The 25,167-nt window shown below is 34.9% G+C and overlaps 2 protein-coding genes and 2 non-coding genes across 5 annotated transcripts; 3 read left to right on the top strand and 1 right to left on the bottom strand.

Moving 5' to 3' along the window:
* Positions 1–5,507: 5,507 nt before the first annotated feature.
* On the top strand, positions 5,508–6,739 carry LOC106615107 (uncharacterized). Of its 2 annotated transcripts, XM_036361737.2 has the most exons (3): positions 5,508–6,067; positions 6,140–6,232; positions 6,299–6,739. In XM_036361737.2, exons 1-3 carry the CDS (start codon positions 5,770–5,772, stop codon positions 6,694–6,696), a joined length of 789 nt encoding a protein of 262 aa, XP_036217630.2. In that variant the 5' UTR covers positions 5,508–5,769; the 3' UTR covers positions 6,697–6,739. The 2 variants fall into 2 exon arrangements, with proteins under 2 accessions (XP_036217630.2, XP_069961535.1); XM_070105434.1 differs by having other exon boundaries at positions 5,508–6,232.
* Positions 6,740–8,834: 2,095 nt separating this feature from the next.
* Positions 8,835–11,080, top strand: LOC106615106 (uncharacterized). The gene is made up of 3 exons (XM_014231167.3): positions 8,835–9,289; positions 9,364–9,444; positions 10,411–11,080. Exons 1-3 carry the CDS (start codon positions 8,953–8,955, stop codon positions 10,944–10,946), a joined length of 954 nt encoding a protein of 317 aa, XP_014086642.2. The 5' UTR covers positions 8,835–8,952; the 3' UTR covers positions 10,947–11,080.
* Positions 11,081–21,716: 10,636 nt separating this feature from the next.
* TRNAA-AGC (transfer RNA alanine (anticodon AGC)) lies at positions 21,717–21,789 on the bottom strand. Its single transcript has one exon. It is a non-coding gene; the product is annotated as a tRNA-Ala (tRNA).
* Positions 21,790–24,870: 3,081 nt separating this feature from the next.
* On the top strand, positions 24,871–24,943 carry TRNAA-AGC (transfer RNA alanine (anticodon AGC)). Its single transcript has one exon. It is a non-coding gene; the product is annotated as a tRNA-Ala (tRNA).
* Positions 24,944–25,167: the final 224 nt, after the last annotated feature.

The following is a 25,167-nucleotide window of genomic DNA, read 5'->3' as shown; positions in this document are numbered from 1 at the left end:
CACTTTTTGTGTACATATACATGTATACAACAACAAGTTTAGCGTTGTAATTTGAATATTATCGTTTTTTTTTAAATACATATGTATACTTAAATTATAACAATTTTTAATGCGTTTTTTAGAGTAATTTTATTTTATTTTTTGGCTATAAATTTATATATAAATATTTTGCTCTTGTAAATAAATTAACGGGAGCGTGCGTAGAAATGAAGTGAAAAAGATATTAACCTATTATTGCTGTAATTTGTGTATAAAAACACAAGAAAAATTAAAAAAAAAAAAATATTAAAAAAAAATCTTTAAAAATGTCAGACCTACACAAAATTATCAAAATATCAACAAACACGGAAAAAATATGCGAATATATAAAATAATACAAATGAAATAAAAAAAACAGCCAATACTGCCGCACAGCACGGCCGCTGTGTTGGTCTAGTTGTGGTGACGCGCAGCATTTGGTGCCTCGGCTTATGGCTGCCCGCTGCCACGCCCACCCACACAGCAGGCTACATGTGCGACATAAATTATATATAGCATTAATATAAAAGAAAACGCACATATTTGTACACACCCAACAGCAGGTACCGTTTGATTTCCCAAAAATATGGCGAAAATATCGAAAACAAAAGTTATTTAAACCAAAAAGTTGGAAATATAATTAAATGAAAAGCTTAAAACACACACAACCTAACTGACGGTTAGATTTTGTTGTAGAGTTTTTTTCTATGTATACATATTTAAATATATATTTTGCTTCCTTAGTTACATACACATACATTTTTCTTTAAATGTTTAATACACACTTTTTATTCCTATTGCGTTTAAATGGAAACTTATATAACTTCATATATATATATATATATAGTAGATAAACATATATATATATTTTTTAATATTATTGTATGTAAGTTTACCTAAAAGTGATAGTTCTAATTATAAATTAATTTAAACGAAGATAAAAATAAAAAACCAAACAAATACAAATTCTTATAAAGGCTTAATTCAGTAAAAAAAATTAAACTAACTTAAAAAAAACTACACAAAAAAATGTTAAAAACTTAAAAGTGTAAAAAAACGTAAAAAAACCTATAAAAATGCAATAAAAACATGAAAAACTCAAAACTCAGTTGTTTTATTTAACATGATGCTTTCTATTCTATTTCAGCACTCAAGATTTCCATATATTCTACAAAAAAGGAAACGTCGTAGACCCAATAAAATATGGAACTATGTATAAATGATCAGCATGACGAGGTGAGTCGATTTAGCTATGTCCGTCCATCCGTCTGTATACACGTGAACTAGTCCCTCAGTTTTTAAGATATCGATATGAATAACAGATATCGGACAACTATAGCATATAGCTGACATACCAACTGACCGTCAAACTCAAGTCCATAATATGGAAATCTCATTTACTTGTACAACCATCTTTACTTGTATGAAATTTGGCAGAGTTTATTATCCAAGGCATCACTACAAACCTCGAAGAAACTGTTTACATCTGACAACTATATAATATAGCTGCCATACGACTTGAGCGATCAAATTCAAGTCCCTGTATGGAATACTTTTTTTTTTTTAGATGGTATTTTCACGAAATGTGGTAAAGATTATTGTTTAAGGGACCATTACAGCATATAGCTGACATACAAACTAACCGATCAAAATCGTCTCGTAAGGAAAGCTTGTGAAGGGTATTATAGCTTCTGCGCAGTTAAAGTGAACTTTTTTCTTGTTTATTTTTGTTAATACTTAGGTTTTGCTACATCTAAATTTTATACATGCACATATGTATGAATCAGATTATTCAACAGTTATTGTTTTGAATCTGGAAGGAGGATCATTGTGGTCACGTGTAAAGCACACTGCCAAAGCTTACAATACACACAACTTAATACTTGTATAGGAAATCAAGCTTTACCTTAAAGCGTCTACCAACAGGCACGACGTGATGTTAAAATGAAATAAAACACCTAAATTTGGTCGAAAACGGTTCTGTTTTTTTTGTCATGTGTCTAATATGTCGGCCAAATGGCCACCACGGTTCCGTTTGCACATCTACACCTGTTTATGTCGATTTTCGATGACCCAGTGCAACATTTCGGTTGGAATTTGGGCTATATTGCGCTGAATACTGTCTTCTACCTCTTCGAGCGTTGTTGGTTGTTTGGTGTAAAGCTGTGATTTAACATACCCCCAGAAAAATAATCTAGAGGCGATAAATCGCATGTTCTTGGTGGCCATTTGTCTGGGCCATTTCTCAAAATTAACGAGTCGTCAAACTTTGTCCGCAATATGTCCACGTTTAGACGTGATACATGAGGCGGCGCACCGCCTTGTTGGAAATAGAGATCGCTCGCGTCGATTTCATCAAATTCCGAAAAAAGAAGTCGGTCAACATCGTGTTACAACGATCGCTATTAATGGTAACGGCAGGGAAACAAGATCTTTTTTATTCCACCAAATGTTCTTAGGATTCTAAAGTGTACTTAAAATAAAAAAAAGATATTTTGAAACCCCTCCACTAGCCCCCTAAATAACAAATAATAACCGTTATTGTAATTTAGCCACACTTTTAAAATCAATGAAAACGTAAGCCTTTACTGATGGAAGGTCACAAAAGCGTAACCTTTTAAAGAAAATTTTTTTAAACCTAAAATAGACAGGCATTGTATAAATATTATAATAATTGGAGATGCGGGGCATCGATCCCCGTACCTCTCACATGCTAAGCGAGCACTCTACCATCTGAGCTACATCCCCATACATAAATTAAATTTCCATCATTATTGTTACCTTTGAAAAATACGTACATATGTATGTAGGAATTTGCTTGGACCAACTTTTGTTGACTGAATGCGAAACTGATTATTTGTGCCTGTCACGTTCGAGTTTTTTTAAAAGTCTGCTCTTAAAAAAAATACACCCACACGTACACCTGTATGTATATAACTTCATTCTGAATTGCTTAACTATATAGGTGACAAAGAAAAAAGTATCTATACTGTGTACATATACAATAGTATACATACAATAATATACATATATATATACTCATATGTATATACATCATAAGGTGATCGTTGTAAAACTAAATAAGTGAAATTTTTTACCTTTCGAGGTCTACGATAATAAAAACGTTACTGAAAGTACTTTTAGTTGTTGACGTTGTAAAAGTTATTCTTTCTTATTAGCTTGTGTTTTGCTCTTGCTTGATCCTCAGCTACGAGGGCAGTTAGATAACTTAAAAAATTCGACATAATTATCAGAAAATAAAGTTCCTTCATATGTCTGATGTTTTCAACTAATAGCGTCATCCAACTTTCTTAAAGCAAATGTAAAAATAGTAGTAGAAGATTTCGACTGTAGCATAGCCTGAATGATTAAGCAGTGAAGAGTCTTATTCAGGAAGTTTTACCATTGCGAGTTTTTTAATTAACATAAAACTGCAGATAATGTGTGTGCCTCCTTGTAAAAAGCTAATTAATTCATAGTATTATTTACAGCACTTATGGTACATATTGTCTTTATTTATAGTCCATACTTTTCTAATGAATTTTGTTGTCTGTTTTCATATCAGAATGGGTATTTTCGATAATCGATCGCCTTTATCTAACATAATGGAAGAAGACAGAGAGAAAGGGGAATACTAAACAAAGACTATTAAATTGCTGTTAAAACCGTTATCGTTAGAAGGTTAGAGTAGTTAGAGCACAGCTAAAAGCAGCAAAATGGAGCTTTTCAAATATGGTGACAAGGTGTTCAAAAATGCATGCTTTAGCTTAGCTTTTATACAGACAGTATTCTTGCGGATTGGATGTTAAATGTACTTTGCCCAATTAACAAAAAGGGAAATCCAGTTACTCCTCCGATTATTGTGCAATCATCTTCCTATGATAAATGACTATAGATAACCAACTGATTGGTCAATATAGGTATGGTTCTAGACCTCGATAAGTGATGATAGCCATCAAACGTATAGTGTTCGACTCTAAAGCAAATTTTGGTAAAAAAGGTTACTTCATGTTGCCTGCCCAGAGCAGAATTTCAGGACATTGAAAATCTGATAAGCTTGCAAGATAATTTATCTCAAGCGTTTTACAAATAGATGACTGGGTTATATCATCATCCTGTCGGTAAGGTTAAAAATCTGTGGCGCTTTCATGAGATCAAGGCAAAAAACATTTGCAATTCGAGTAACATGCGTTTCTTAAATAAGGACCAACCACGGCAGTTTTTCGGCTTCTTAAAGGACTTCTGAAGCAGTCAAAGCGTGATTCCTATCTTGGGGATCAGCCATAGAACCTAACCTAACCTAACATATACGACATTTTAAAGAATCGATGTTAATTAAAACAAAAAAAACGTCAACTGTACCAAAGCTATAATACTACCAGGAGCATTTTTTACAGCATAAGAAAAAGATCTTAATCTTGATTTTAGTCTTGATTTAGTTTCGTGAAGATACTTTGTCAAATTAAAAAATTTTCCATGGAAAGACTTGATTTTGATCGTTCAGTTGGGATGGCAGCTATATGCTATAGTGGCCCGATATCGGCGATTTCGACACATGAGCAGCTTCTTGGGGAGGAATGTGTTCAAAATTTCAGATCGATATCTTAAAAACTGAGAAAGTAGTTCGCGTATATAATGGAAGAGAAGAACACTTACATATATACATACATTACATTATAGGGTCTTCGACGTTTCCTTCTGGATGTTACACATTTCGTGACAAACTAAATATACTCTGCTCAGGGTATTTATATGGAAGAGAAGAAACAGAAATGTTATTTTTGAAAATACTAGCATAATTCACATTCAAATCCCTTATTCTACAGAATATGTAAATCATAATAAGTTTATCAGATATTTAATGTACTAAGGACTTGTTTAGGACCAGGCAGTCTAAATACAATCCAAACTTATTTGATACATACTGAAGCAATTTTAGTAATATTTTGTCTACGTTTAACATTTTCGAAAGCTGACAATTATATGTAAGCCCGCCAAATGAGGCACGGTATATATAAATAAACCTTTCTTATTGACAATTACAGGGTTACCCAAAGGAATAAGTAAATTTGAAGTCTTCTAGAAAGTAACTTACGATTATTTTTTCTCAAATGTACATATGTATATATTTTCTGAATTCCTCTAACGGCATTACTCAATGTATTTGGAATATAACACTTATCCACTTTTTAACCGATTAACTCTGGTTTTCATATAATTGTTTGTTGGGCTATAAATGTTTGAAAACTGTGTTTTGTTCATTTGAAAAGCTTTCAAAGCTTCACAGTCAACAGTTTGAAAGGCAGTGTGTTGTAGAAACTTCGTGGGTACAGCTTGAGTACCACTGTATAAATTATTTATATGAATTCAATTGAAAATATTTCTATATGCATATACTTGTACCTATGTATACATACATATATAAATACATGTTAGATTTTTTTTACCACATTATTTCATAACATAAAATATAAAAGTAATAAATTGTAAATAAGCAAAAAGTGTTTGCAACCAAAACGAGCTGCTGCTCACACCATACAGGCCATTGGCAGCGTAATTATCAAGACGTTGGTTTATATAATAGTACATTTTCTCAAATCCCAAACAAATCACGTATAAGAAACCGAAAATAAATTATAAATAGCCAAAGTGTGAACTGCAAATTGCAATTTAATTGAAAGAATCATTTGTTGCAACATAGGAGTGCGGCGTTTCCTAATATTAGAACTACAGTTCGTTTTTTGAACCGACATGAAAGCGTTTTTTGTTTTATTTGGCTTTTTTTGTCTCCACTGGAGCTTTGTTGTTGACGGAGCCCCTAGTATCAAGAGGCTTGAACTTGGCGATAAAGTGAGTGGTTCAATTATTTCTATAACAACATTAGCGCCAACTGTGACCTCAACGCCTTTAGCGGCAGTGGTCAACAATGCAACAGTAAACAGCACCGCCTTCAATAGCAATATCACCAGCTACAGTGATCAGAAACATAAGATACTGCTGGTTGTCCTATCAGATGTGAATGTACGGCATGTTAAGGATCCACAACAAGGTAAATTGTTGTTGCTGCTCTACATTATTATAAAAAAAAGTATTAAAACTTTTAAAAATGCTTTTACTATAGGCCAATCCCCAACTATTTCCAATAATGCGGATAATAATTCTTTAAATGAGACATTAAAGATTGATGCAACGTTGCTCAAGGAAATTTTGAAAAGTAAGTGTTTCTAACCGAGACATTTTAGAAAATGTTTGAAAGTTCATTTCTCCAAAATCCCAACAGATCTGCAACCCACGAAAAAGTGTGTAAATATTTTGCCACAATTTGTGCAGCCCACATTTCCATGGCTCATACGGAAGGAGCAACGTAAGTCGATTACTTATATTGAACCGGTTTTATGCGAGGACATAGAAGACGAACGTGTAGTTTTAATGGAAAGTTCAATTTTACCACAAAACCAAAAGAGGCAACCTATCGCACCAGTTAAAACAAAGGTGGGGTACTCACAAACGCGTTCGTCAAAAAACACACGAAAGCGTCAACGATCGAAGCTGAGAACAGGTTCGGCTAAAAAATCTCGGCAGTTGCCATATTCGTTGAACAATTTTCGTGACTTAGACTATGAGCATGATTCTGAATTTGATAATGATTGGACAAATTTTAGCTCCGAAGAGAATTAATTGATAAAAGTTGTATAATATTCATTCTAGTTTGATCGGCACATATACAAATGTTTATACATAATCATTTAAATGGTTAAAATATTACATAATTGATTTTAATAATATTAAATACCATAAATATAAATTAATTATAAGCTGAAAATATGTCTCATTGTTTTATGTGTGTTCGTCACTGAAATAAATGAACTATAAGTCAACACACATCTTGGCTCTCATGGACTTGTAAAATCAATTTCTAGAGTGATTAAATTATCAGACAATTTAAACTCGTTATTTAATAGTTTTCTCATTGAAAGAAAAGTCAAAGATATTCGGATTTTATGTTGTTTACTTATATAGAAGTATTCAAATCTTATACAGGATTTTTATAACTTCATATACTAAATGATATAAGATATCCCATGCAAAAACTTCCGGGAAAATTCTTTTAAATTTTTAATAATATTTTTGACAGGTTGACCGGTAAAAAGTGCGCAATAGGTGCTGGAATCCCTATATTCCGACTTGTACAATTAATCTTAATCATAAGGTGGCACATCTTAAAGGCATTATTCGTGCAAAGTTTTAACCGGATACATTGACTGGTTCTTGATTTGTATACTGGAAAGTGAAAGAATGGCATGGGATTTAAAATTGTGTTATATGGGAAGTAGGGGTGGGTTTTGTCTGATTTCACCCATTCGCGCTGTACGGTAGTAATGTCAGGATAATATTACCTACCGAATTTGGTTAAAATCGGTCGATTAGGTCCCGAGATATGGAGTCTCACTTAAATGAGGGCGGTGTCACTGCCCAAATTAGACATCGGCTACTACCATATAATAAATGGCTTTGGAAATTTATGCATTAAACTTACAAGCCCACACTTAAAACATCTTTTCAACCATAGATGCCCCTTGCTAGTGAATTTCGTTGTACCAAATAAGGGATTGAGGCCGCTGAAAACACTTTTCAAGACATATAAAATGTAATAAGTACTTAGTATAAAAGCAATAAAGTCAAAGCAGTCGCAGACGAGGAACGTAGCCGAAAAAAGGTGGGCTTGTTATAAACTAATTTATTATAACAGTTGTAGTCTTTAGGTAAATAATGTTAGGTCTCAATTTGTAAGTTATTTCCTTCGAAATCTTTCCCCAAATCCATCGACCTGTTTCGCAGGATCGGTTTGAAACTCATTGGAACTATTTGACCCTTTGCTAACAAGAGGAAATGCTCGGCTAAGTATTTAAGTAACAACGACGCAGCGGTCTATTATTAGCATTTTAAAGTTAGATCGACAAATCATATGTATATATAGGTTGTTCTTTTGGTGGACTTTGGCAAATTACTATCAAAAGGCTTATACCGATGCAACAATATTCGTTTCCACAAATCTGCAAAGAGGCGTTTTACTAGATCAATGGAGTCGTAAATGAGCACAATTGTTGGAGTGTGAACAATACGAAAGATATTCTCCAAGCTCTCCTCCCTTAAATCTTATATTCAAGCATAATTCGCGAATTTTCGGTTCCTCTCGTATTCCAAGCGTACAATCTTCCAAGCGTCAGGCGTGTCCAACAAGGCGGTATGGAAAACATGCGCGTGAAACCACCATTCTATTCAGACGAAGACGATCTAATGTACAGAACTCTAAAAATGTCTGTATGTAGACAGGGAACATTTAAAAATACATTTATGATATTTGCTCACAAATATTATATGGTATATATATAAGTACATACTTACTTGTAGAAAAAATTATACTATACATTATAATCGTACCAAAAGATTAAGGAAGTAAATGAAAAGGAAAACTTGCGATTACACATTCTGAAGGTTAACAGTATTTCTCTTTCTTAAGCAGTGGCAAAATTTGTACTAGTAGGTGGTCAGAAGTTCTTTTTTGACTTTTTAGACATTATGATAAGCTTTCAATAATAAGTTTCGTTTTTACATAAGAATAAATAGACAAAAAACTATCTGCCAACAGTGAAGAAACCCATTCAGGCCATTGACTCAACTGTTAATCAGCATCGTCTCATTTGGCATAAGTCAAACTTTGATTTAGAAAATCGCCAACATATCACGTATACAATTTCCATAGATCACCATAAATAGCAGAGTAAAGATGTGAATTGTCACATTGTCAGCAAAGAAACTCGTTCAACTTGTTGTTGACTTAAGACGTGCGCCGGCAGCCAACTGTAATTGTTAATTTTGTTTGTGAATTGTTGTTAGAAAATAATAGAAGTCTTCGCGATATTAATTATCAGCATGAAAGTGATTCAGTTTGTCTTCGTTTTGTGTTGTCTTTGTGTGTGCGCAACTTTTGGTGCTCCAAGATTGCAACAGCCAACGAAGTGGCAACCCGTTGCTGTTACAACTGTCGCACCAGCAGTAAAGAATTTCGCAAGAACAGCAAAGAGAAGTCCCCAAACAGATTCACAGTTCAATGAAACGAATTTCGCTTTTCCGCTTTTGCCGAATAACACCGATGTTGTGCATGAATCGGAAAGTGAGCATAGCGGAAAAATTTACGATCATAAGCATCGAATGTTGCTGGCGGTGCAGTCGGATGTGAAAGTGCGTGATGGAGTTAAACAGCAAGAAAGTGAGTGAAACGATAAGTGTGAAAAGTATTCTGAAGTTAATGTTTTGAAAAACATTTTTAAACAATTTTTTTAGAATCGAAAATTTCCGCCACAAGAAACGATGATCCGGAAGCGCGAAAACGTTTTAAGGAGGGATTAAAAGACCTTTTATCGAGTAAGTTACCATACAAAAAAATTTTAGTATATACAAGCTTAGCTTATATCCAAATATATTCGTAGAAACATTTTGACTACAGATCTACCTATCTGATAATTGATATTTCGTACATTAAGAGAGACCAAGGTAGATAAATTTTTAAAAGCCAAAGAAAAATGAAACAAATTAAAAAAGAAAGATAAAAAACGATAGGAAAAATAATTAACTGTTGATCTGAGGTCGGGAAAAGGAAGGGGAGGAGGTGGTTTAATTTGATTAACGATGACAGCAAAATTTAAAATTAAAATTAGTCTTTGCCAATTTTTTCGGTATACCCGATTTTCGTCACAATAAGGCAGTAAACTCCATTGAGCGTCAAGGGGCTGACATTGAAAATACCGTAAATTCCTGTGATGTGATTAATTGACGCTACACCCGATTGTAGTTGATATGGATTCATCAAGTTATTGAGCTCTCTTAAATATTAAAAAAAGTACATACAACAAGTTTTTTTGATGACAAAATAAATTAACTAAAACGTTTTATATTTCTTTATCCATCCAAAGAATCTACGAAGCTTAATTTCTATACACTGTAGAGAGCTTCAAAAATTATGATTTAAGTACTTCTCGTTATAAAATACAGAATTTTTGGGGGCAGTCCATGGGGTATGAGTCTAAGAGAAATTAGTAAGTGAATCGTGTCATAACGACGGCTTATTATTTATAAGCACTTACAAATTTGTTGAGGTCTAACTGTTCCTTAGTTAACTAAGGATTTTAATAGATCAGTGAAACATTTTTTCATCAACAATATTTCGCTTTGGGTTTCATGGTCGGACTGTCGGATTAGGTCCCTGGGCTAAATTATTATTTATTATTCTTCCACCAAAAAATGAAAACGTCAAAAATGATTGAGTTCATTAAAGTTACTTAGCAGTATACTATTATTCGTGGTACAAAATAAATTTGTTTACTATTACAGAGCTCCACCCAACGCTACCGGTCTCTGCCTCCGGTATAGAGTCTGAGTCCGGATTAGATCGAACCAATGAAAACGTTAATGGCGGACTAAAAACTCAGCAGTCTAAAAATCGTCAACGTTCTTCAGCAAGTCTCAAGACACTTGATTGTGAAGACATTCCACACAGTGAAGCGTTATTGAATTCGGCAATTTTGAAGGAATTGGCAGACGCACAAAGTCTAACAAAACCTGATGTCATGTCAGCTGTCAGTATTGAAGGTTTATCAGATTTGAGGAGAAAATTGCTGAAGTCACGCCGTAATCGAATGAAAATGCTGCCGCCCTTTCGCAGATATCCTCATTTCTCTTGGCCACCGCATTCGCCTGCTTATAACAGTTTCAACTTGCAACATCCTTATAACTGTGATTGTAATTATTTCATAAATCCTGTAAATGATATTGGTGTACCAACTATCGAATACATATGGGAAGATTATGATGATATTGGTGAAAATGGCGCCGATGTTGTAGAAGCGGTTAAGAATGTGGTGAAATGAAGAGGGTTGAAAAAATTTATACTGGATTATATAAATTATAAAGTAATTATCGAATTATTCATAAAAAATTAAGAAATAGTTTAAATAAGCAATGCATTTTTTCCTTCCAATAAATTTAAAATTTATCTACGTAATTAATATTATATTTTATCATCGATGTTTAGATAATTTGAAGTACGTGCTTCTGTTAAGTAAGTGTTTCGAGTGCGCAGAGTTGCAACTGTTGCCAAAAGTAATTCTTTTTCCGATTTTGTTTAAATTACTTTTACTTTTCATAGATGAATGAATCCGAGTGATCTAATAAACCTTTTACAACAAGAAAAAACGTTAACTTCGGTTGCGCCGAAGCTATAATACCCTTCACAAATACAAAGGCCCCTTACAAGAACTTGATTCCGAACGTTCAATTTGTACGGCTGCTATATGATAAAGTTATCTGATCTGACCAATTGCTGTGGAGAATAATTTGTTGCAAGCAATAACTTGTGCCTAATAGTGAAGATACCTCGTCAAAACAAAAATTTTCCATGCAAGCACTTTACTCCGATCGTTAAGTTACTATGGCAGCTATATGCTATAGTCATCCGATCTATACAATTTCTTCGGAGATTAGATTAATGCTTCAAATAATAATACATGCCAAATTTCGTGAAGATACCTCGTCAAATGAAAGAGTTTTCCATACAAGCACTTCATTCCGATTGTTCAGTTTGTATGGCAGCTATATGCTGCTGAGCTATCTAAGTCGGTTTATTTTAGATCAATTTTGATATTTTCGATATGACGTTTTACAACGACATCTTTGTTTAGTAATTCATAGTAGTGATTTTTCTGTAAGTTAAGTAAGAATTTTCGGGCATTATTTTTCTCTGAGAGCTTTTTAACTTATTTTCAATCTGCGAAGAATAGAAAATATATTTCTAAGTTTATTTAAGTTGAATAGTGTTTCTAGGAAGCACGAGTTGAAGTTGAATAGACAACCTGCTTGCAAACTATTGGAACTGCAACTATTTATTTTGGAATTTACCTTGTGTTACTACGCTCACGTTTTTAACTCCCCAGAATAAGTTGTGTTTTTTGTCTGCAATAAGATAGCAATGTGAACCAATTATAATTTCCTGTATACATACATACGTCTAAAATACTGGCAGCAACCTTTCCGTCATTAACAACATGCTGTATTTGGTTCAAGGTTTCTTAGTCTGGAAACAACCAAGTAACTTAATGTAATGGCGAGTGCTAGATGCTGAAACACAAGCCCCCTATTAAAAGACGATCCGTTTTGGCATATTGTCGAAAGATTCATCACGGAGTCCAGGAGGTCAACAGTTTTGTCGATACTAAAACATGCTGTTGCATCACGAATAACGATTTTCACATCGCGACGAAAGTAGCGGTCATATCAAAATGGTTTTGAATGGTTGGTATTTTTTCTTTAGCTTTATGTACGCTTTGATAACGTTATGGGATCGATTGTTTAAGTCTTAGGACAGTTCCAAAACCCTTAAGTATTACAACACAAGTTTTCTTATGTCAGAAACTCGCTCTCGCTGAAGACACTTAAAACAAGTAAAAACGCTGCGCCTATATTACCCTTCATAAATGCATTTCATATAACACAAAAGGGTATAAAACAAAAACAAATTGTTAACTTAAGCCAGAATACCCTTCAAAAATAAGAAGGTTTCAATACAAGAACTTAATTTTGATCGTTCAGTTTGTATGACGGCTACATACGTATATGTATGTTTTAGTGGTCTGGTGTGGGGCCGGCAAATGAGCAGCTTCCAGGAGAGAAAAGGATGTGTACAAAATTTCAGAACGATTTCTCAAAAACCGAGGAGGACAGACCCACGACAGACGTACAGACTGACGGACGTAGCAAAATCGACTCAGCTGATCATTTATATGTGTAGAGACTTTATAGGATCTCCGGTGTTTCCTTCTGGGTGTTACAAACTTCCTTGCAAACTTATTAAACCTTGTTCAGGGTATACAAATTAATTTATGTTTAAGATTAAAACATTCCCATAAAGAAGTAGATCTAGATGTTTGCGTAGGAATAATTGTTGTGGAAGGTGTATTTTAGCATGATAATCTGTTGCACGGTAAAGTCACGAACGAATATATTTTACTATCATGTTACGTGAGACCAATTTATGTAATCAATTTGTCTATTTCTAGCAGAGTGTCGATGCATTGCACTTATATTATATCAACAGAGCACAATCTAAGAAACAAAAACAAATCACAACCAAACATACTAAAATATTAATAATGGAAAGCATAAGTAATTCAGCAGCGTATAAAAAATTCAATCACAACGCAGCACTCAGAAGCGCACAAACATATAAAGTTAGGCATATTTATAGTGGGTCAATATTTACCTAAACACATACACACTCGCATTCACATATACACATGTACATATGTAGTTATGCACACATCAACACCCAAGCCAATCACTTCGAAAATGTGTTACGGAAATCACCTGTTAGGCGGAAATCAAATCAATTTACTTACTTGATAAAATAAACATAACCGATTCCGTGAGCCATTCAATATTAGAAAGCGTCAGTGAATATATGTGAGCTTGTGTATGTTGTGCGCCCGATGGTGTGGCTTTGTGCGAGTGCGTGCGGCCGCTAGAGCACTTGCGTTGCGAGGCGATAAGCTAGAAACGCCCTTTGATTTTGCTGCCCATTCCAGCACACACGCGCATATTCGATGTCTTCTTCATGTGTGTATATATGTGTGTGTGCCTTTAGAATTTTGTATTGCGGCTAATAGCGCAGTCATGTAGTCATTTTCCAATTCGAAAGGATACTAAAACTGAAGTAATTCGATATCAGGTCACGCCACTAGCAAATATAACTGTGGTTGTTCCGCACACTTGCACTCACACACACACACGTATGCTCACCAGTGTTTCGCCTACTTCTTGTTGGCTTTAAATTGGTGTGATGGCAGGCGTGTTGCTGTACCCAGGCGGGTTATAAATATTGCCGACACAACTCGGCCGATGCGGAGCTAAACCGCAAGCAAGTCACTTGCCCAGACGCTTGCACGTTTGTTAGTGCGTATGTGTGTGTGCGAGAATTCACACGCACAGTTAAATTCCCATACTCAACAGCACTCAGCGGTGCGTGTGTGTGTGGCATTTACCACGCTTTAAAGCAGTTGAAAACTTTGAAAAGCAGTCACTTTTTAATTCCGCACAACACTCGGCGCTACATGCTCATTGAAGTGCCTGGCTGGCTACTGCATTTCTACACACAAAGCACACACATATCCTTGGTAAAAGTAGATCAAGTAGTAGTTTGTAGTGTTTTCAAATATTCCCACATAAATTTACATCGGGGTGGCTCTTAAAAAGTCAAATGAGGAAGATATGGATATCCAGAATATCAAATAAACGTTCCATTCAAATTTCTACGTGTGACTTTTTCAAGTTTGTAAACAAATAGCAGTCTCACAGGGGAAAATCTGAAGGATACAATAGATCAAGCAGCAGCTCTCAGTCTAATTAGTAGAAATTTAGTAGGATTGGAGACCGAAGAGTGACTGGAAGGGTCTCCATGGTGAAAGGGTAATTTTATCTTAGTCTTTTTGTAATATTGTACTTTTTAATCGTCTCCGATAGACCAACTTTGGTAGGCGTCTTGATTAATATGACTATTTAAATATTCTTCCGACATTTAAGGGCCTCCCTAATATATATATATACACACTCGCATACAAATACGCCACTTGTTCGCTCGATTTCCTCAATCGAAACACTTTGCTCTTACCGCATGTTGGTCTAATGCTTTCGCCGTTGCCCTTTGAGGCGGCAACAGCAGGCGCTAATCTGAGAACAGCATGCTTCTTCATACGCATACATAAGTTAGTGTGTGTGTGTGTCAGTCATGATTCCGTGTTGGTCAAAAGTCAAGTGAAGCATGAATGTGTGGTAAAATGTTAAATTGCTAAATCACACATTGCTTTTGGTTTTTATATTTGTTATATCTTTTTTGTTGCTGCTGCATGATGTATAAATTAAGTGGCGGAAATTAAATTGTCTCTTTTTGAGGTTAGAGCAAGTTTTTTCAGAAACTGCATGTCACCTCAAGTGAATTATACCAACAATTTAAAGTAATCTGAGTGTGTGTGGGCCTAAAAGTTTCAGAATACTTATATTTATTTATTTATCTTTGGTGGCTTTAAATTTTTTTCTTTTCAGAGAAAAGTCATTCAAAAATCATTGACATCTTATTTGAGTAATGATCCAGCGGTTCTTCAGATTGTGTATTGTTTCAACTTTGTCGTATACACTTAGGTTTCTGCAACTTCTAGAATCTTATAATCGTTGAAAATGAATTTAAGCCTTGCAATAATTTGCCGACATCCGGGTCAGGGATCCCCATGTCGTGAGGTTTAACAAACGAGAGAAGTGAAACTGCGATATAAAGCTGGGATTTGGTAAAAAGTCTTTATATTCCAACTAAAGAATCTATGAGGAGTTACAGGAACAGATACTTTTCTTTAAGGCTCAGCCAGAACTGGTATGTTATCATTGAACTTCAGTTATGTTTCGAAGAGTTTATGATTAATATAAACGTTTACTGCTCTTTTTGAAATTAGAAAGACGCTCAGCAAACCAATCGTGCAGAATTCTGTAGTATTTCTTTTAAACATATGTATCATTAACCACAAGTAAAATCTTGTTAAAAGCCGTTTTATCATTAATATTTAAATATCAATTTCAATGTCTGAATCGCTTAAGATTACATACTCAATGAGTATTTTCCCCCGAACCTTTGTTCTTATATTTTTCGGGCACAACGTGAACTTTGTAGTCTGTATTTCCTTCACCCCTAGTTATATCAACGTTATTTCTTTTCTCGTCTGAAATGTATTTAGCCAATTGTCTAGAGTTAGGAATATGAGGTAATTCCGAAAGTTTAGATTAACATCAGACCGGTGATTTTTCTGCCGCTCAGTCTTATACAGAATCTCTCCAGCAATATTAGTTATTCAATTTCATCGCCATTTAATACTCTGCAAACTGCACATACATTACACGCGTTTTCGAGTAACATCTTCGAAGACTACCCTAAGGAAATACCGAAGCAACAGCTTGTAAGTTAAGCGAATGAAATTAGGCGGAAACCGATTGTCACATTTGTGCTAAAATACTCGTTTATCTTTAGAAATCCAACATAGATCTTCATCATGTGGATTGGCAAGACTGGTAATACGACACGTACGAGGCACATAGAGAAGATGGGCAATAAATTGTTGAGTGTTAATTTGTCACACGACTATAGTTTAACAATTACAAGCGCTACAAGTGACAAACATTAAATGGGAATAGCGCCTAACTACAATGGAATAAACAATGACCAACAACATAAACATTAAAAAAGAATAGAAGAAACCACAACGAAAATAAAACAACAATATTGACATGCTCACGAACCACAAGCTTTTAGAAGCAACTCGCAATAATGTGCGCCCGAGTTGACAGCTCAATTTGAGAGGAAAGAAATTGGTGAAGCCACGCGGCATTACAACGGAAAGGTAGCCTAAAAAGCAATTGGAGAGCTAGCAATGCTAGTCACGGTATCTGCGATGGTTCGCTAAAGACACCAATAAATAAATACAATTGCTGAGGCATTTCATGAATGGAATACAGCTGTACATATATACTCGTACACACGCGTGTATGGGAAACTGATAATATATTAAGTGTGTGATTTTACCTTTGTTGTAGGGGTAAAACCATTTGCACTGCCACACAAAAGCCTCAGAGAATCGCTGTAAGCTGCATACGCTTGGCTGCGAAATAATTAATAGGTGGGACATACATATGTATTGTGTGTACATATACCATAAATGTATACTACAAGATAACAGTATCTGAAGCTGAAGCAAATACTACTTATGATATATTAATTTTCTAGGAATAGTCGATTATCAAAGTCAGCTTGAATGCTGAAAGTAATCCCTAAACTTTGGCAACATTAATGGAAAGTCACTAAAACTATTTACCATCTCTCTGTAGCATTTACCGTTGACCGAAATGGCGCTTCCAGTAAAGTACATGATGAGCCCTCCTCCGAAATCCTCAGACTTTGTTTGAGAATAGAGTCGGCTTGTATTATTTTTGGTTCACAAGATAACGTCTTGATCAAATCCGGCATTATTAAGTAAGTCTATATAATTCTAAGCATGCTTCGTTGTGATGAGAGCTTGATTTATGCCATTTGGTGTATTTTTGATATACATAAGGGAAGATGATTAAGATGAACTTCAAGGTGTCTACAAGTAAAGTGAGAGTTAAAGTTATATCGACGGATAAGCTGTTGTCAAACTGATTTCGATTCCATATTCTGTGGTGTTAGTGATATGATTACTATGACCTTCAATAATGGTGTTTTGGGTACCGGAGATCATTACTAAGCACACACAACTGTATATTGCAGAACGTTTCAATTGTATGCTAGCGGTGTTATTATTGATTTTCTTGAAGAGAATGAAATTATTACTCCGAATATTCTATTTCTCGAGCTACCGTAATATAATTTTAAAGATAATTGGGTTACAATACCTCAAACAGAGTTGTAGATAACTGATACAACAACAATAAGAAAACGGAAAGTGCAATAAAAATCAATTTTTTGGCAATATGCTTTTGAGAAGAGTTAAAAATAACTAGTGTTGGAAAAATAGGGGTTAAAATTGTGCTCCCTCGTCACTAGGATAATGATGTGATATTTGCTACCGCTTGGCAAATCAAAGACAGCAAAAAGTTCAATTGAGCTACAGTGAGCTGAAGCAATGAAATGAGTTAAAGTCATTAATTACTTTTGGGACCCTTGTTGGCAAAATTTAACAAAAGCGCGGTCAAACACCTGACAAAGACTAAATATCACTTAATTCAAATTTGTGATTAGTTCTCATTTAAACTGCCGAGTATTGTGAGTATTGTACATATAAAATTTTATGTGTTTGCTAGCATTTCATAACACGTTGATAATAATACTATAAGGTCTGGTAAAAGAAAATTATTATTTTTTCAATAGATGGTGTTAACTTTGTGTAAGTGCGATTAGGGTACTCTACATGGCGTTAGAAAGATAAGAAAGCCAGGTGGCTGAAATTGTGATTAGTGTTTATGGTACTAATACTGAAACAGCAAATCACACGCAATTTTGGTTTCGTCGATTTCTTTCCGGCAATTTGGTTGTCACGGCTGTACCACGCTCTGGAGAACTAATTGTCGCTAAATTATAGAAATCATCGAGCCCGACTGTCATGTTAGTACTGTTTCGTTTAAACAGGAGCTAAACATTGCACAAAAATTTAATATCATTCAAATACCATTGGTTACAAAAAAAGGATTTTGCTGGTGAAAAACTCGCTTCCCGACAAACTTTTGAAAATCGACTGTGTTTCTATGAGAGTGCAAACGTTGCATTGGATAATTTTGCTGAATAAAACTTTTAATTTTTTGCAAAAATAATGGATGTATTTTCACTAGACCTTATATATAAGTTGTTCACATGTATCTATGTATCGCCATATTTACAGAACCATTAAACGCACAAGAAGCTTGACGTTTTAATAAATCCTCAGTGCAAATACGATATTAATGAATGGGGGTGTGTGTGTGCGCCTATAATTTGTTTCGCCTTCTTCCGGGTAGCGCCTAACTATTTGGCGTCCTTCAACTGTCTATCAGTTTTTTGCCTTATCTTTCCGCATTGTTGTTGTAGCTGTATGTTTCTTTTGGCTTGAAGATATTGTGCTGATACAGTTACTTAAATAAAAATTCCATGCCATTATTTTGATATGGTCAGATGCCAACTAGCGATTGTCCTCAATATAAAGATGGCCAGTCGATTCGGGGGACGGGTTGGTTTATCGTTGGAATATAGGTAATATTAATAACAAGAGAGACCGCAAACGCATATGGGGATGTTAATACATATGTGTATATATGTATGTGGCATATTTTGTATCAGAATATCTGCACGTACATATGCACATGTGCCATATACTAGTACTACAGTCGCTTAGTCTGGTACGTAAAATATGTTTAGTCACATTAGTTCGCCTGGTTAGTGACAATGGCGTTGGTTGGCTTACAACAAGCACATATATATATACCACTCCATATATAATATGTCAATGCTTTTGGTGTGCGGTTCGATTCGTGTTTATATTTACTCTTATATGTACTACTTATATACTTACATACACACACATATATGGTATATGTGGCATGGTATTGCCGGCATTTGCGTTCGCTGAAGTGGGTTGTAATTGCAATAAATCTTTATCAGATTTGGGATTTATTTAATCCTCTTGAAATTTTTTCCGATTTTAGTAGTAATTCTTTTATGGCTTCGTTTATGTGCGTTTGCATTGCTGTGACGCGTGTTGGTTGTGTATGCGTGTGGCATAAGGTTGGTATTTAAAGCACTGAAAAGTGACGCTTATTGTTGATCTACTTAGCAATAAAATTAAATATTGATTTAACAAGTATTTTTGAGGCATTATATGGAGCGAAAATTTAAAAAAATTGGCTCTTAAAATCAATTATGAAGCACTTCAACTATGTTGTAAGACCGCCGAGAATGACTGGTTAGTTAGTACTATGATATGAGATTTAGATTTTGTTGGGGTCATAAAAGTGTTGCAAGTTCGTCACTGATATCATCAACTTCTCAATTACATCCTGTAGTAGATTGAAAGAATGTCTGTTTCTTCGACAGCTCCGAATCTTTCAAAGTTTTGAAATTAATAGAGTAATGAAGATTCAACATGTCTGAGATTTATCGGTAGACAAGTAAGCACGAAAGGAGTAAGCAGATAATATGATGTAACTTTAGCTTGTGAAGCTCGTATAGTTTCTTGAGAAAAAGTTAATAAAAATTACGAGTATAAAAAACCAGTAAGGAAGGGCTAAGTTCGGATGTAACCGAACATTTTATACTCTCGGAAAGTCAAATGGTATACTCGTTTTAGATTTCTTTGTGGATCTTGCCGCCTTGTTCTATGTTGACCGATATTTTAGTATTTAGGGGCTTGAACAAATTTGGTTCAATTTAGATAGTTTTTGGTCACAAGGTGGTTAAACGTATTATTCACGCAAAGTTTTACGCCGATATAATCATTCTTGCTTGATTTGCATACTGGAAAGTGAAAAAATCAGATGGAACTTTAAATGGTGTTATATGGGAAATAGGCGTGGTTGTAATCCGATTTCGCTCATTTTCGCACTATAGCATAGAAATATGAGAAGAATGTTATGTACCAAACTTGGTTGAAATCGGTTAACAAATCCCAAGATATGGGTTTTCACCTAAAAGTGGGCTGTGCCACTCCCACTGTCTAATTTTGAACGCGGTTACTATAAAGTCATCTCATAACATTCTAGAGTCTGGTTTATCGCTCTTTTAGTATTTTTTAACAGTACCGTTATATGGGGAGTGGGCGTGGTTTTCACCCATTTTCACACTGTAGGTAGAGGTATTAGAAACATTTGCTTCCAGTTATTAATTAAAACTGCAGATGCCCCTTCCTAATGTGATCGTATGTACCAAATAACAGTCTTATATCTTATTGCGGAGCTTGGTTATGGCAATTTATGTGTTTTTGATTAATGGCGTTTTGTGGGCTTGGCAGTGGTCGGATTACGTCCATCTACAATACCAACTGTTTTATGGTACCAAGAAACATTTGTACAAATTTTCATAAAGATATCTCAAATTTTACTCAAGTTACTGCTTGCACAGACGGAGGGACGGACCGACGGACGGACAGACAGTCACCCGGATTTCAACTCGTCTCTTTATCCTGATCATTTATATATACATAACCCTATATCTAACTCGATTAGTTTTGGGTGATACAAACAACCGTTAGGTAAACAAAACTATTATACTCTGTAGCAACAAGTTGCGAGAGTATAAAAAGTATAAGGAGAAAAATTCTAAGGGATAAGTTTTATTGCAGATATTTTTACTACAGCGTTTTTCAAGCAGAGCGCCTTTGTGGTTGGCCGAAGAGTACAGTAATTATTTCGAAAGGAAGGTTGCAGCAACACTGGCTTTGAGCAAACTGACCGTGTGATTGAAGACTTCCAGCGAGTGCTTAATCACATTATCAAATGTATCAGCTACTAACTGGACTTATTTAAAATCTTCCGATTAAAGGGTTTACAAGGGAATCTCTCGTCTTGTTATAATCAGACTAGGAACGTAAAAATAGGTAATAGTCATGCTCTTGCAGGGCAGGGACCTTAAGTACTTGTATGTGTAGATCAAATCCCCAGATGTCTAGTGAGCTTCTTGTCTCTAACGAGCCATCTCTTTCTCTTGGGCGGCAATAGCTATATGCTTCATCGATATACGAGACCTTAATCTATTTTTAAAGTTTTTTTTTGGCATGCAGTAAAATTTAATTATTGTGGTTCACTATAGGAGATTATACATAATACCTCTAACAAATTTGGGATGCAAAGTTCGAAGTTGAGAATATTGCAGTAAAAGACATTCGAGAGAACAGTCTAAATATTCATACTCATCCCATAGAACAGTATCAAATTAGCTTCAGAGTATTTTTGCTCTTAAGTTTTTTTAAACACTTATTTTTTCGAGTAAGGTCAGGGGGTCATGACTCCGAAATAATGATTTTTACACAATTCTTTATTTCACCATATCATTCATATAAAATATTGGGAAATGTTGAAGACAATACTTTCCTTTATTAGTAAAAAATTGGAGATGCGGGGCATCGATCCCCGTACCTCTCACATGCTAAGCGAGCGCTCTACCATCTGAGCTACATCCCCATGTTGATATTCCACTGTTACCGTTATCTAGAATTGTTCATTACCGTAAACCAGTGACTAGCTTTGTTTAATTCGAATGCATAATTTTGATTGGTTTTTGTTATTGTGACAATTAAAATGCAGGCGGCGTGCGACTTAAAATGCGTTGTGCATGGAAATGAGAATATTGAATAACGGTCACCCAACTGTACAAATTAAAACCCAATAGGCACGTGATAAGCAATGTTTACTTGTATAATTATTGTTTTGGACCCTCACTTTTACTAGTTTTTTGATCGAATTTTTTATACGTGATTGTTTGGACCCTAACTTTTACTAGGTTTTTGATCAAATTTTTTCGATGTGATTGGAATGGTTCATAGAGATTATGAAAATAAAGTTCTATGCCGGGTATTATTCGACGGTTATGTATCGCTAGCTGTCAGTTAATTGTTCGTATCGTTGTTTACGACAATACTAAACTCATTCAATATTTGTATATTGTTTCGAAATTAGTTGGCCAAACTCAACAAGATTTGGTAAAAAAATTTCTTTAAGTGACACACCTAGTGTGAAATTTTGAAAATCGATTTTTCAATATTTCGAGAGTTTAAACCTTTAAAAGTAATATACTGAAATAATATACTCGATATCTCAAATAGTTTTTGAATTACAACCATTTAAACAGTAGCCGCTCAGTTTGATTAGCTTAATCAGTTTATTTTCAAACGTGTTTTTCTCGAGGACAAATGATCCGATCATCATGAAATTTTTTCAATTCTGTATATACAATAATTCTATAAACAATGACCTATCGCTGAGGGGTAAAATCCAGTTTTTTTTAAATGCCCCCATTACGTCAATTTTTGATTTTTTTATGGTAAGTCATTGTACGGATAATATATAATATTTAACGAGAATTTTTTATTTTTAGATTTCATTCACGGAGAAGGCCGGAACCCCTGCAGCAGTGAAAGACCTTTTTTTTAGCTCCGTCAGAGATCTCGTATAACTCAAAAATAATTCACCGTGTATTCTTAAAACATGTATAAATATACTCTGAGGATCTTGATGCAGCATTTCGGCTGGAATTTCGGCTATAGTGCGCTGAATGTTGTCTTCGAGCTTCTCGAGCTTTGCTGGTTGATTGGCGTAAACTTTGATTTAACATACCCTGAAAAAATAGTCGAGGAGATGTGTTTAAAGGAAAAGGTGAATTTTGAATGTTTTTGAAAAGTACTTATTCATTTATCAATTTCTATTTTGTCCCCTTAAAAGTAATCCCTCTCGGATATAATACACTTGTGCTAACGTTTTTTTTTCAATTCCCGAACCACTTTTGAAATGCGGTTTTCGGTATGGCCATCAGTTTTTTCTTCGATTCTGACATGATCTCATCAATTGTGGCAAAACGCTCTGCTTTCATTGGTTTCTTTAGTCTTGGGAATAGGAAAAAGCACAGGGAGCCAAATCTGGTAAATACGGTGGTTGAGGCATGATTACGGTTTTGTTTTTGGGCAACAAATCACGAATAAGTATTGATGTGAGAGCTGGTGCATTTAGCAATTTCGGACCAAACTTCGCTGCCACACGTTTCATGCCCAAAACAATCGAGTAAATTGAAATTCGACTTCAAGAACAATTATTTTCATTGTTTCGATGTTTTCTTCGCTTTTTGACGTGGTCGCACCTTCAGGATGCTCATCGTCATCAACATCTTCTCGGCCTTCTGTAAAGCGTACCACTTATAAACACTTTTTTGAGACAAAGTCGACTCATCGAATACCACAGTCAACATTTCATTCACATCAACAAAGTCGAAGAGCACTCAAAAAAAAGCTACTAATCGAAATTGGCTCCTAATGCAAGCACATATGTGTCCGTTTATAAAAAAAAAAAAAAATATCGTTAATCGAATGTACACAGCGCGTGAAAATTCAAACTTAATTTTTTCCTTTGAACTCACCTCGCTCAGGCATTAAATTGTATGATTTTGGCGGCCGTTTGACCGCGCCATTTCTCGGAATTTACGAATCGATAAAATTTGCACGTAATGTGTCCATGATTAGTGTGACATGACATGTGACCTCGTGTTATAACGCTCGCTATAGATACTAACTGTTTTTTTGAAAGAATTATGATGATGCCGCCATTTCATAATCTGCACTAATTGTGTTTTCTGAACCACACGAGAATTTTACTCACCCCATTAAGCAAGAAATTTGCCTAATCTGAGAAGAAGATTTTTCGGGTTTTTGGAGTTTCGGGAGAACGTGAATTTGCGAAATAATCTGGGAGAATTTCCAAGCATTGTACCAAAGTGAAACGTGAAGTTTTGAAATGGCGAACCTTACTGAACACACAGACAAAATTTGACATAAATTCGTAAACACACATGTCCGCCGCGAACTGTCAAAATCACGTTATGCCTATTGGTAGAGGCGTTAGTTATAATGTGAAGCTTTTTTTAATTAGGTATACAGGATAAGTAAAATATGGTATATGTATTGAACGGAGTTCCCTTCCCATAATTATCAGATACAAGGAATACTAGTTGTGCTAAGTTTTATTTTTTAAGTTATCGATTATTCAGTAAAGGAAGCTGAAGAGATTAAAACAACCAGAAAAAAGTTTTTCCTCTAGTTATCGTTTGCACGGATATATCAACATTCGAAAACAAATTCGCCTCATTGTTTTCAACAGATTTTGGTATTAGAAAGATATGACGAAAACTATTTCACTCCGTGTAACATATTACGAATATATGGAATACGTTTGAAACTGTGGTGTGTGTTGGCTCACCATGATCCACAAATAGGGTCAGCTATTGGGCCATAAATCTAGTAAAAATTAAGATCCAAAAGAATAATTATAAAAGCAACCATTGATTTTCGGCACACAGCCAGTATGCTCTGTTAAAGTACAGCTATGCGACTGTTATATTATGTATTTATTTTTATTGTAAAATCACACGTCGTCTGCATTTTAATTACAAAACTAACAAATATCAATCGAAATGATGCATTTGCGGGTTGAATCAGGCAAAGCTAGGTTTACGGCAATGACCAGTTTCAAATAACGGTAACAACGGAATGACAATATGGGGATGTAGCTCAGATGGTAGAGCGCTCGCTTAGCATGTGAGAGGTACGGGGATCGATACCCCGCATCTCCAAAATTGGCAATTTTTTTTTGTTGGTTTGCTGATTTCTACAACCTTTACAACGCCACGAGAGTTTTCAAATTGAACCCAATGATTTTTAACCGGGCTAATATGCACTTCATTGACGGTCAAAAGTTACAAAAATAAAGCCAACGCTGTCTATATTTATTTTCGGCAATTCATAATTTAACAAAAACAGCAACAAATACACTTTGCCATATCTGTAAGCTGCTAAT

Source organism: Bactrocera oleae, chromosome 2 (assembly GCF_042242935.1).
Source record: "Bactrocera oleae isolate idBacOlea1 chromosome 2, idBacOlea1, whole genome shotgun sequence".
NCBI classification, from domain to species: Eukaryota; Metazoa; Arthropoda; class Insecta; order Diptera; family Tephritidae; genus Bactrocera; species Bactrocera oleae.
The sequence above is the reverse complement of the archived record's forward strand: the minus strand, read 5'-3'. Positions and strand labels throughout refer to the sequence as shown.

Excerpts from the sequence above, each read along its gene's own strand:
- LOC106615107 (XM_070105434.1), top strand. The coding sequence starts at position 5,770 with ATGAAAGCGTTTTTTGTTTTATTTGGCTTTTTTTGTCTCCACTGGAGC. Across the intron at positions 6,233-6,298 it reads GCTCAAGGAAATTTTGAAAA|ATCTGCAACCCACGAAAAAG; the intron begins GTAAGTGTTTCT and ends AAATCCCAACAG.
- LOC106615106 (XM_014231167.3), top strand. The coding sequence starts at position 8,953 with ATGAAAGTGATTCAGTTTGTCTTCGTTTTGTGTTGTCTTTGTGTGTGC. Across the intron at positions 9,290-9,363 it reads TGGAGTTAAACAGCAAGAAA|AATCGAAAATTTCCGCCACA; the intron begins GTGAGTGAAACG and ends CAATTTTTTTAG. Across the intron at positions 9,445-10,410 it reads ATTAAAAGACCTTTTATCGA|AGCTCCACCCAACGCTACCG; the intron begins GTAAGTTACCAT and ends TTACTATTACAG.